This window comes from the organism of the source record quoted next, unplaced genomic scaffold, assembly GCF_019419815.1.
Source record: "Pyrus x bretschneideri cultivar Hongxiangsu unplaced genomic scaffold, Pyrus_bretschneideri_v1 Contig12, whole genome shotgun sequence".
NCBI lineage: Eukaryota > Viridiplantae > Streptophyta > Magnoliopsida > Rosales > Rosaceae > Pyrus > Pyrus x bretschneideri.
Genome location: NW_025999413.1, coordinates 2,055,774 through 2,066,582, shown reverse-complemented (window position 1 = coordinate 2,066,582; position 10,809 = coordinate 2,055,774). Strand labels below are relative to the sequence as shown.

The following is a 10,809-nucleotide window of genomic DNA, read 5'->3' as shown; positions in this document are numbered from 1 at the left end:
CAATACAAAAAGAAACCACAAACAAAAATATTCAAACGTAGTAGCACCAACAAGTCCTGCAAGTACTGCCCGTCTCTCTGTGAAGATCATGAGCGATACAGCAAAACTAATCTTGCTTTGTCTGATTTAATTGCTTGCTTAAAACTTTATTATCTTGGCTTATAGACCAGTAAGAACCGAGACCCCATTCGCATACTTGAGATAAGTGCAATGCCTCATGACATCTGTGAGTTCTGAGGAGTAGCTGCTTCCCACAATCTCTTCATACTTGTTCCACCATCGCATGAAGCTGCTCTGCGCCAAGAAAATATCAGGTGTCACTGCAAAATTCTCGAGCGTATCCAGCACGTAACGCTCAAATTCGATCAGCTTTAGCTTGGCATCTGGATTACTTGCTAGTTCGTCGCACAAGATAAGGGCTTCCTCGACGTGCACCCAAAAACAAGAATCATCGTTCAGACTAGTAGCCACACTTTTCGCTTTTGAGTTGGACTTGCTTGCGCTGCGCAGTTGCGGGTTCTCCCTTTCTTCCCTCTCTCTCTTTTCCTTCTTCTTTTTCTCCTCTTCATTGAACCATTGCTCCAAAAGAACGAAATGTCGAGGCCTTTCCTCTTTGTAATTTTTTCTACCTTCCTTGTAGTACTCAGTGATGTGAAGCGGTTCGATCATCCTTCTGTAATTCGTTCCAGCATAAAGAAAACGGATACGCATTGCGGCTCCTTCTTTCTGGGGCTTGCTCTCAGCTTCTGTAACCGTGTCATCCCAATAAATTGAGAGCTTCTTCTTGTACTCTTCGGCCTTAATGTCACTCGGGAAACACTTGTTTCTGTACTTGTCATAGTATCCAATTCCCATGCCTTTGGACTCCTTCTTGTACCATTCCATGTAGGCCATGTACATTTTAATCTCATTCAATTTCAAGGAAGAACTATAAACCTTCGTCTTCTGGTTCACTAGTTTACGTTCGTGATTGACCATCTTTTTCATCAGACTTTCGAATTCTATGTTGGGTTCTTGCTGCTGCAGTGACTTTTACAAAAGGAGTTGAGAGAAAAGTTAGTAGCTAGAAGTAAACATGGGAGGTAATTTCCGCAGACTCATATTCTCCCATTGCACACCCGTGTTTATTTCTAGTCTTTGGATTAAATAAATCAAAGAAGAATCAAGAGATGGAAATAAACAGGTTTGTGCGGAAACCATTTCCCTAAATCATCATCAAATCAGATATTTCTGTTGAAAGTTTGATACCTGTGAGCTGAGAACTCCTAATATTGCTGCCAACTGTGTTTTAATTCCAGCTTTAAGTGGAACTCTATCCTCTTCAACCAACTCAAAGACATCTCTAAACAATGCCTTAGTCTTGAGATCATTCAAAATCTTTCCGTATTCAAAGAACTGAGTCCCTGAATTCGGAGCTGGATTTTGAACACATTGAGAGCTGGTTTCCACCAATAGTTGCAAAATGGCATCAGCGTCCTCAAGGCAAGAACCACCCGAAGAGGAGCACAGTAGGAATGTTCCGAAAGGCTTATAACCACTCCCTTGCGAAGTTAGGAAGATTTTAGGTACAGGATCATTGATGGAGGCTACATTCAAGAAGCAAGAACTCCATGTTGAGAATTCCAACACACATTTTCGGAGTTGTTGGTCACCGATCAAGGGTGAACCGAAAGTGATGCAAAGTGGGCGTTTCGCTTTCGACAAGTCAAGGCTTTGTAGCAGCCATAAGGTGAAAAGGGTAGCCACAGCACCTCCAAAAGAATGTCCAGTGATAACTATCCGTGAGGATTTGCTGCTTTCTACCAGCTGAAATATTACATAAAAGTTAGTCAATTACTGAACATATAATCAATTCGGAGACGTCTTTACAATTAAGTTCCTCAAACTACATTCATAGTTAAAAAAAATAAATAAATAAATAAAAAAACACACTTAAACTCGGTTTTGAAACAAACAAAGAAAGGACTCCATTGTTAATATATCCGGCTCTCATAACTCTATAAATGAGGGATTTGTAAGCGTTTTTCGTGAACATTAACAGTTTGTCAAAGAAGCCAAACTAATTAAGTGAAAAGTAATCTAGCAATATAAATATGATTTTTAACTGTTTCTCACTAACATTAAGAGTCGTCAAAGCCGTTAAACATTATCAGTTATCAGAGAGACAATAATACGCACCTCTTTCCGCAAATTATCGAGGTTTTTGTGGTTAAATTTGAAGAATTCGATTGCCAATTCATTGACAGAGAAACTTGGGGCGTTTTTGCTGCACAAAAACTCAAAGAGAGAAAAACCTTTGTCCTTGAGAGTCAACGACGAAACCATCGGCTGTTGATCGTGAAGCGTGACGGGTGAAGTAAGAAAAGATATGATGATGGTGTTTGAGTGCTTGGTTTCACTAATGTATAAGGCCATTTTTGCATTCGGATCAGCAGCTGTCTGGAGCTTTTGCTTCTGAACCGCGTCCCATGACTGGTGCAGGGGAGGAGAAGTCACCAGCACATTTGCTAGTTCAAGCCCAGCACTGCTAATTCTGTCATCACCAACAAAAATTTGAAGCAAAGTTAAATGGAGGGTGTAAGCAAATAGCATCCAACTATAATAACAAACATGCTTGAAACTTATGTTGAAATAGCTAAAAATATCAGTCTAACCACCAAAAGTATTTTTAATTACATGTAGTTTGGAATTGCTTTTAAAATAATTGAAAGCGTTTTTAAAGAAAATAGTTTTAGATTCCAAAACCACTTACAAGAAGTATTTGAAGTGCTTTCTTCAAAAAACACTAATTATGTGCTTTTTACAAGGAAGCACTGCAAGTGCTTTTCCAAACTTTACTTACATTTTTACTAAGAATTGGTTTAAAAAATATTTCAAACAAGCTAGTTTTCTAAAGACATTTCGTCATATTTCTAGCAAAGTGTTCTTCCCCAACCCATTTTCACCTCTCACACACCCTTGTTAATTATTGTTCATGGGTCTTCCTCACTTCATTTGATCTGACAATCCAAAAATTAAGAGGTGCATGACAAGTAAAAATAAGTGCGTGGATAATACTACCTATTTCTAACGTAGCCACTTAGCAAAATATTTGTAAGATTGAAATTGCACTTTGGTAAACTATAAGGACGATTATTAAGCTGTTGTATTTCGTAAGATTCACTTTACTCAAAAGCACTTATCTTTTACCATGAACATATAGCAATGTTTATTAAATACTCAAGTGCTCTTCGAAAAAGCACTTGAAAATATAGAAGTGCTTGTAGAAGGCGGACATAGCACATGCTTCTCCGAAAAGAGCTTATACCGTCTATCTAAAAGCGTTTTGCAAGTGTTTTTTTTTTTTGCCAGATTCAACCATAAGAACTTTTGATTGTTGAAAAAACACACTTTTAGCAATTCCAGACCATTTTCCGCTTAATCAAGATAACACAAGAAGAATCTTGGCAAAGGATTCAAAGAAAAACAAGGATCGGAGGAGTTTGAAGTCGAAGTTTACTTACTGGTCGTTCATCTTCAAGCTTTTGATCTGCTTCAAACACACGGTAGATGGAGAAAACTGGATACCAGAATGGTCCTGTCTCTGCTTTTATAGAATAATTAATCCTATCGTTATTATTAATATTATGGACTTCTTTCTCCCACCATTCAAAAGGCCCCACGACGAAACTTCTCACCAAGTCGAAATGCACAGCAAAGTGTAGGTCGTCGTCAACGCAGCTTGTTCCTGAAAGCTTCTCGGAGGAAAAGGGAGGGCCCTAGACCTTTGTATCGATGCTTTTCCTCGGCTTCTTTTGTACGTTTACGTGTTAAAATTCAGGTAGATTATTCCCACTTGCATTACTGAGTTTAACTACTGAACATTCCGGTGCAGGTTAATACATTACTGAGTTTAACTACTGAACATTCGAGGAAGGATGCAAAGAAATTTACAAAGGAATCTAACGAGTGAATATGAGGGCTCGGGTATGGCCGTTGACCGATGGTCGTCTTTTTCTGAGTTCACCTCCCAGCAATACAATATGGTCGTCTTTTTCTTTTCTTTGCTTCTACAAGGGGTAATCCTTGAGTTCGGACGCGCGCACGCGCGCAAGGGGCGCAGGGTGGGACCATCGGCAAGAATGGGTGTTTTGTGTGTGCAATTAGAGCATCTCCAATATAGGGGACTGCCCGAAGACCCCAAAAATTACCTTACAATTAAGGATTGCGTAGGGATGTGTATGTCGATAGCATTATCCTTGGTTTTATGTTGGAATCCCAACTTTTTTAGGTGAAGTTCCCAGCACGTGATGGGATTCTAGAATACCAGCTTCCAATGGGGCAGATGCCGTTACTTTTCTCATCTGTTGATGAGAAAACAAGAGTTACGAAAGTATTTTTGGGTTATTTTGTTTTTTTTTTTTACAATTTAGATCAACCGCTGTGAAATTAACAATGATTTTTTAACTTGTAGTCCCTAAATTTAAAGATTATATTATAAAGACACTTCTGTTGGAACTAATTTTCTTTTAGGAACAAATATATTCCCTTTAAGTTCGTAAATGAGTCTTCAAAATTAGTGATGGGACTCCGATTAAAGATGGCTCTTAGACAGCCATGAGGTTTGATCGTTCGCAGCCAAGAATTTCTTCCAAGAGGACCGACTTTTATTGTTTCAAGATGGAAGATAGTAACATTTAATCTATGATCGATCAAATATTTCAGACAGCCAAAAAAGGAGTTTGTACTTGTTAAATTTAGTTTCAAAATTGATCAATGAACATCTAAATAGGATAACTGGCTAAATCGTATCAACTAATCAAGACATGTGAGAAGAGTGCCAAAATTTCAATCGAACGTTGTGCCATCTGAGCAATTTTTCGGTGTACCCGGTACACCAAAAAAATTTGGTGTACCCTCACTCATAATGGTGAGGGTACACCAAAAAAATTTGGTGCACCCTCACTTTTTGTACACCAAAAAAATTCTAATGAGTGAGGGTACACCAAATTTTTTTGGTGTACTACACCTAAAAATTTTCCGTGCCATCTTTGGGGAACACTTGGAAAATCCCATTGCTCTGACTCCCATTAAATTTCAGTCGAACTTTGTACAAGCAATCAGCAGTTGTAGGAATAAAGGGCAAAAAAATGCAGAAGACCGCAAGAGGTGTGCCTTGGCAGCGTTAATGCTCGCTTTTCCTGAACACTGGTGACTTATTTTGATGCCCAAAGTCCCAATTTAACACGACCTACATTGCTTTCCGAGAGGAGCGGTCCACTGAACCAATGTCGATATCTTTCGTGTATATGTTCGTGAGAGCAAAGAGCAAAAGCACAAAGACAACCTGAGCACTCATGATTCCGAAGTGGCTGATGCTGTTACCAATTTCCATCCAGCTTCCTGTATTCCGGACCTAATAACAATAAAAACTGTCAGTAGGTTTTGCTAGAAACGATTGTTCTGATGCTGTGTGATAAGAAGCATTCGTCCATGCACGTGTAGTATGTATGGTGTGGTTACTTTATTGGGTACTCTCGTATTGTTGCAAGAGACAGGTGCAAAATCTGAAGAGTATAGTAACTTACCAGGAAGAAAAAATGCATGGTCATTACGTCTGAAAATAGTATAACGAGAAAATAGCATGCCAACCGTGGAAGTCGGTTTAGCTTTGTTATTGCACTGAATACACATCTGCAAGTCGGTTGAACACAAATTATATGAGAACCCAGTTGCTTACAATTTCTTATGGCTTAAAAGAAGGACGTTTCAACAGCTTGCAACCACGCATCACACACAAAATTGTAACTGTACTTACATGACTAGCAGGAATGGAATGAATAACTTGAAGATAAGTAAGGCGGCCATGAGAAATGGCTGCAATTAGAAGCAAATAATATCAGGTAAGTAGTTGCGACTAATCTGATAAATACTCAGGAAAGTTCAACCTTCACTTACACTGAAGACAGTAATGAACCGATACACTGATGAAATCTCAAAACTTGCAATACTTGCAAAGTTTCCCGTTCCAAAGAAAGCAACGTTGAATAAAACCATCTAAAACCACAAAAAACACCCGAGAGTACCATGATGAGCAGTTAAATTATCAAAAAGACTGGGCAATGTATATCATTAAATTTCTCCAACAATCAGATAAATATTTTCCAAAAAGAAAAGAGAAAGGACTTACAAAGATTAACGGAATTCTCACGTCAGACAGCTGTAAGTATCTACCATCAAGTATGACATTATCCTCCATATCGCTAAAGGAACTTGACAACCTTTTCACCTTGCTTGAGTAAATAAGTGTGTTTTCAACTAGTATCCAAGAGATGAGTACAAGGGAGAGAGCACCGTAGAAAACAGCTTCATATCTGCATATGTTTTGAGAATGAAGGAAAAGATCAAAAAAATCATCCTAACATTATGCATATTAAAAAAAACTGCTAAATGAAGGCAACTATAAAAGTCATCATATGAATGGACTGTACCCGATAGATAATAGAAGAAATGTGGGAGCAAAACCGAGAAATATGGAAGTAAGCCGGGACAAGAGACCATTTGCTGAAAATAATGGAAGTATCATCGAGAAACCTATGACCCGACAAAATAAAGATCAATATAAATAGACATGTAATTTGCAGTTATAAACTTTTCAGGCATTAAATACCTGTCAACTGACATACTGATTATAAAGAGAAAATAACTTACAAGCCGGATATGTAAAAGGGCCCAAATAGAAGTATAAATATTAACCTAATAGGGAAGAGTTAAAACGCATACCAGCGATGGACCAATTTATGATCTGGTGCACAGCGAGTAGTTCCTGCTTCTCTGTTCTATGAGAGGTTGATATCGACACCATTATGGATGACAATCCAACCAAAAGAGCCTAAATCACAAAGGTCCAAAAATCTAAAATTTATCTCCAGACTTGTTAAGTTACTTTATATTCTTTCCAAACCAACCAAGGACAGAGATAGGTTAAGCACCTGTAACTGGAAGAGCATGGGAAATTTAGGTTTCTTATTGTCATGATTACAGATACTTAGCCAATACTTTCCTTCAGTGCGCAGATCTAGCAGTCTGGCAGCTACTCCGATCATAATAATCATAACTCCACTCCAAATCCTGCAAACATGATTCGTCACAAAAGCTTCATAATTAGCTTAATCTTTATTGATTAATCAAATGTGCATTCAATTCATTTCTTAATTTTACACAAACATAACAAACACAATTATCAAGGCTGATTTGAATTCTTGCAAATAGTAATATTGGCAGGTGCTGGGTTTGTGCTTTGAACACATATCAGGTTTACCCTCCTAGAAAGAAGGAAATCTCAACAAAGCCCAGCCTTCCCATAAAAAGATGTGAGCACAATAAAGGTATTGGTTGAATTAGAGATTGTGCTAACAATTCTGAAGTTCCTTACATTTACAATGAAGTATAACTGTTTGAAGAATTAACCCCCGCCCCAACACACGCACACACCAGAAAGAAACATTCAGGAATTAAGATGACTTACACTAGACGATTATTATCAGGAATTTCTGCTGGCATCAAAGTAAATACAGACAAGAACCAACATGCAGCACAAACAAAGATTGGTATGCCAGATCTCCATGGAATCGATTTTAAGAGATAGAGAAAGGATATGACTCCGGAAACTAGGAAACACCAAGTGTATAGCTTCCTCTCAGTAAAGCTATTAACCTGCAGCAAACACCAAAAGACGCTGTTCAGGATTGTAGAGTACAATAATCCCATGGCTTGCAGTGTGAAAAATTACAGTTCTGATTCAATACCAGGAATTCAAGAATGAATACTGAGAAAGCACCAGTGGCTAGAATTTTCACAAAGTAATTGATTCTTCTTCCATATAAATCTTTCCATAATGCTTTGATGAACCGATATTCACTAAATATTTGTGTCCACAGAAATACTGTCATTGACGTGTATGCGTGGTAAAGAGGAGGAGAACGCTCCATAAACAGTACTATACTAAGTAGTCCCAGAAAAAGGCATCCACAAAGTTGTACCTACAGAAAATAATGAGATTTATGGGTTACATTGCAGGGTGAATATTAACACTTCTAGATGTTCGAATTTCATATATAATATATTCACAAACATCTTTTAGTTTCTTTTTTTTTTTTTTTTAACAAAAAACATAGGTTTTTGGAGAATTCCGTCCTTCAATTTAGAAATCACTATCAAAGCTTACAAGAGGTCAAGCTTACACAAACATTACTTTTCTGGTATTATCTGTCCGGTGATCTGCTTGCTCCATTCTAAACATATACCCTGCCAATGAAGTATAAGATTGCAACACATGGAGAAGAATATAGGTCATCCAACCGATATACCCAAGAATTATTACTGTCATGAGCATCAGCCAATCGTAAGTTTGGAAATAGTGAAGTCCTTTCAAAGCCAAATCCCTGAGATCTTCAGACAGCTTCTTCGCAGCTTCATAGTCTCTATTAGATATTAGATCCTCAATCTGATCCAATAGGGAGGAATAATCGGCCAGTGGTTTGAAAGGCTTAAAATATAATGAATTTGCCTCCTTTGTTTCTAATTTTGTCAAGAAATCCAAGATCAATAAAAAGGAAGTGTCTATCTCCTTTTGCTCCTCAAAACTCCAGTAGAGTCAGATATAACAACAGTTTTAACCTTAATATGCTATTTCATTAAACGAATTGGATATGTTATGATTAAAGGAGGTGATGCCTTGTTGTTATCTATAGCGCATAAATATATGTGTGTGTATACATATATAATCAGATAACAAAAGGATACGTGACTTCCTAAGAAACTGGTTGAGAATTTGCTTTGAGTTCGCAACCACAGCTTCAACTTCATCTTCCTGGAAAATTAAACAAAAAGAGAAAATTCAGCTGTCTACCAATTAACCAGAAAACTCATCGAATAAAATATGCACATGCAGGCAAAGATAAAAGTGATAACATTTTACATCCTTTACAACGAAAGTCGTCAATCAAACTGGTTGACCATACCTTTGTCATGTCTATGTAATCAAGAGGTAAACTTCCAACTGAGTTTACAGGACCAGGCAAACCGAGAAGAGTTGACTGCCAGAAAACTCAATCAGCAAATAAGAGTGATTAGTTTAAAGGGAAAAAAAGTCGGGAAAGAAAACTGTACAACCATGAGAGGTGCAATATCAGCTTGATTAACATCCACCCTTTCAACGCCATGAAGGCCCCATTCTTTAGGTGTTGGCGCATCATGCATATGATCATCAACAAAACGAAAACTACAATCAGAATGGTTGGAGACTGGCTTGGGATGTTTAACACCTGCCCCCCAAACAACTAGGGGAGTATCAGTGTTTGAAGGATGTCCATCTCCATGGCTGCCTATCAGTAAAATTATAACACGTAAGAACTGTTACAAGGGGAATTTATGATGAAGATAAAAACTTATAACAAATCAGTGAGAAAAGAAGAGCAAAAAATTTCTATATAAGTGAACGAATTAATTCCAACCTTTATCATGCATTCCATGATCAGCGGTAAATACGTATGCAGTACGATTGTCCTTGTAATAGTCTTCAAGAAGATTATAAACCCTTTCAGCTATACTGTCAACAACCGCAACATTATTGAGATATATGGACGAAAAGGGCCTATGCGCATGACCATTTGAATCACAGCCAAGTAAGTGCAAAAACACAACAAGATTATCCTGTAAGAGTAACTCCTTCAACTTCTGGTCTTCTTTGGACCGATTCAGAAGGCTCTGAAATTGATCGAAAGACCACTCATCCAGAAAGGAAGCATCTGCATTAACACATACAAATTGATAAAAGAAAGCATCATACACAATTACAAATATTTAAACTTCACTAGTAGCAATGTGCTGAAAGATTGAAAACAATCCAGTAAATTGAAAACGAAAACAGAGATAACAAGTTGTAACTGAAACAATGTGATGAAAGTTTGAAATCAAACCAGTAGCAAAGTCTTCAAATTCATGAGGGTAACTATTCCAGGTGGTGTGAGGCAATGCAGCGCAGAAAATCGGAACTATATCCGGACTACCATAAGAAAAAGTATGCCGGCTTCGATTAAAAACCGAATCGAATTCAACAGGGTTAGCTTTCCACCCTGAAAACACGAATTCGGTTTCTTCAGGAAGCCAAATTTCATCTGTATAAATGCTGAAAAAATTAAAAAAATTAAGAAAAAAGATTCAACCTTTCGTAACAGCACTGGGATCCTCATAGAACCCAGCAATGATAGCAACATGTCCAGGCCTCGACTCCGTTGGCGGACGAGCGTGCGACACTCCCCACCGACCTTTCTCTCTCATAACACTTCTCAAAAACGGCGCTCTGAAGTTCCCGTCGGAATCCAACTCGAAGAATTTGTCGGCTCGCAGCCCATCAGCTGCAGCACAAGCTCAAACCCTTAATAGCACACTCGAATAAGAAGACAGAGGAATTTTACCGGGAAAATTGGACGTACCGACGAGCAAAACGAGGCGCTTTGCGGGAGCGGAGAAGCGGGGCTGACGAGATCCATGCCGTGGACAATGGGGGACTTGAAGTAGATATCAAAGATGCTGAGCATGTAAACGGCGTGGAGAACTACGCCCAGTGATACCAGCCATTTCTCTTTTCTCTTCAGCCATGTCCGTCGTCTTCTCCGCGTGCTTGCTCTGGCGTTGCTTCCTTCCGCCGCATCTCTGCCGTCCGCCATTTTAACTCCGTCGCTTTTCTTCCTGATCGTCACAGTCGTCGTTCAACACTTTCGCTCCTTTTTTCTCTTTCTTGCAGTATTTACTTCTTTAAGAAAATAT

At 38.4% G+C, this 10,809-nt stretch overlaps 2 protein-coding genes across 2 annotated transcripts; both read right to left on the bottom strand.

The window, feature by feature from the left end:
- Window positions 1-3,665, bottom strand: LOC125474339 (senescence-associated carboxylesterase 101-like). The gene is made up of 4 exons (XM_048577890.1): window positions 3,504-3,665; window positions 2,179-2,533; window positions 1,249-1,806; window positions 1-1,029 (listed from the first exon to the last, which is right to left on the bottom strand). Exons 1-4 carry the CDS (start codon window positions 3,512-3,514, stop codon window positions 160-162), a joined length of 1,794 nt encoding a protein of 597 aa, XP_048433847.1. The 5' UTR covers window positions 3,515-3,665; the 3' UTR covers window positions 1-159.
- Window positions 3,666-5,041: 1,376 nt separating this feature from the next.
- LOC103928446 (GPI ethanolamine phosphate transferase 1) lies at window positions 5,042-10,809 on the bottom strand. Its single transcript, XM_048577887.1, is given in 19 exon segments — window positions 5,042-5,395; window positions 5,568-5,673; window positions 5,798-5,856; window positions 5,938-6,036; window positions 6,170-6,353; window positions 6,471-6,573; window positions 6,763-6,871; window positions 6,972-7,110; window positions 7,508-7,695; window positions 7,788-8,021; window positions 8,234-8,559; window positions 8,785-8,851; window positions 9,003-9,077; window positions 9,154-9,365; window positions 9,495-9,788; window positions 9,960-10,115; window positions 10,206-10,397; window positions 10,476-10,520; window positions 10,523-10,809. Coding segments are annotated over 19 exon segments (2,940 nt in total). The 5' UTR covers window positions 10,710-10,809; the 3' UTR covers window positions 5,042-5,230.

Bases quoted from the DNA above. Each gene is read 5' to 3' on its own strand.
- LOC125474339 (XM_048577890.1), bottom strand. The intron at 1,807-2,178 runs GTGCGTATTATT...GTAATATTTCAG, and splicing joins TCGATAATTTGCGGAAAGAG to CTGGTAGAAAGCAGCAAATC. The intron at 1,030-1,248 runs GTATCAAACTTT...CTTTTGTAAAAG, and splicing joins TAGGAGTTCTCAGCTCACAG to TCACTGCAGCAGCAAGAACC.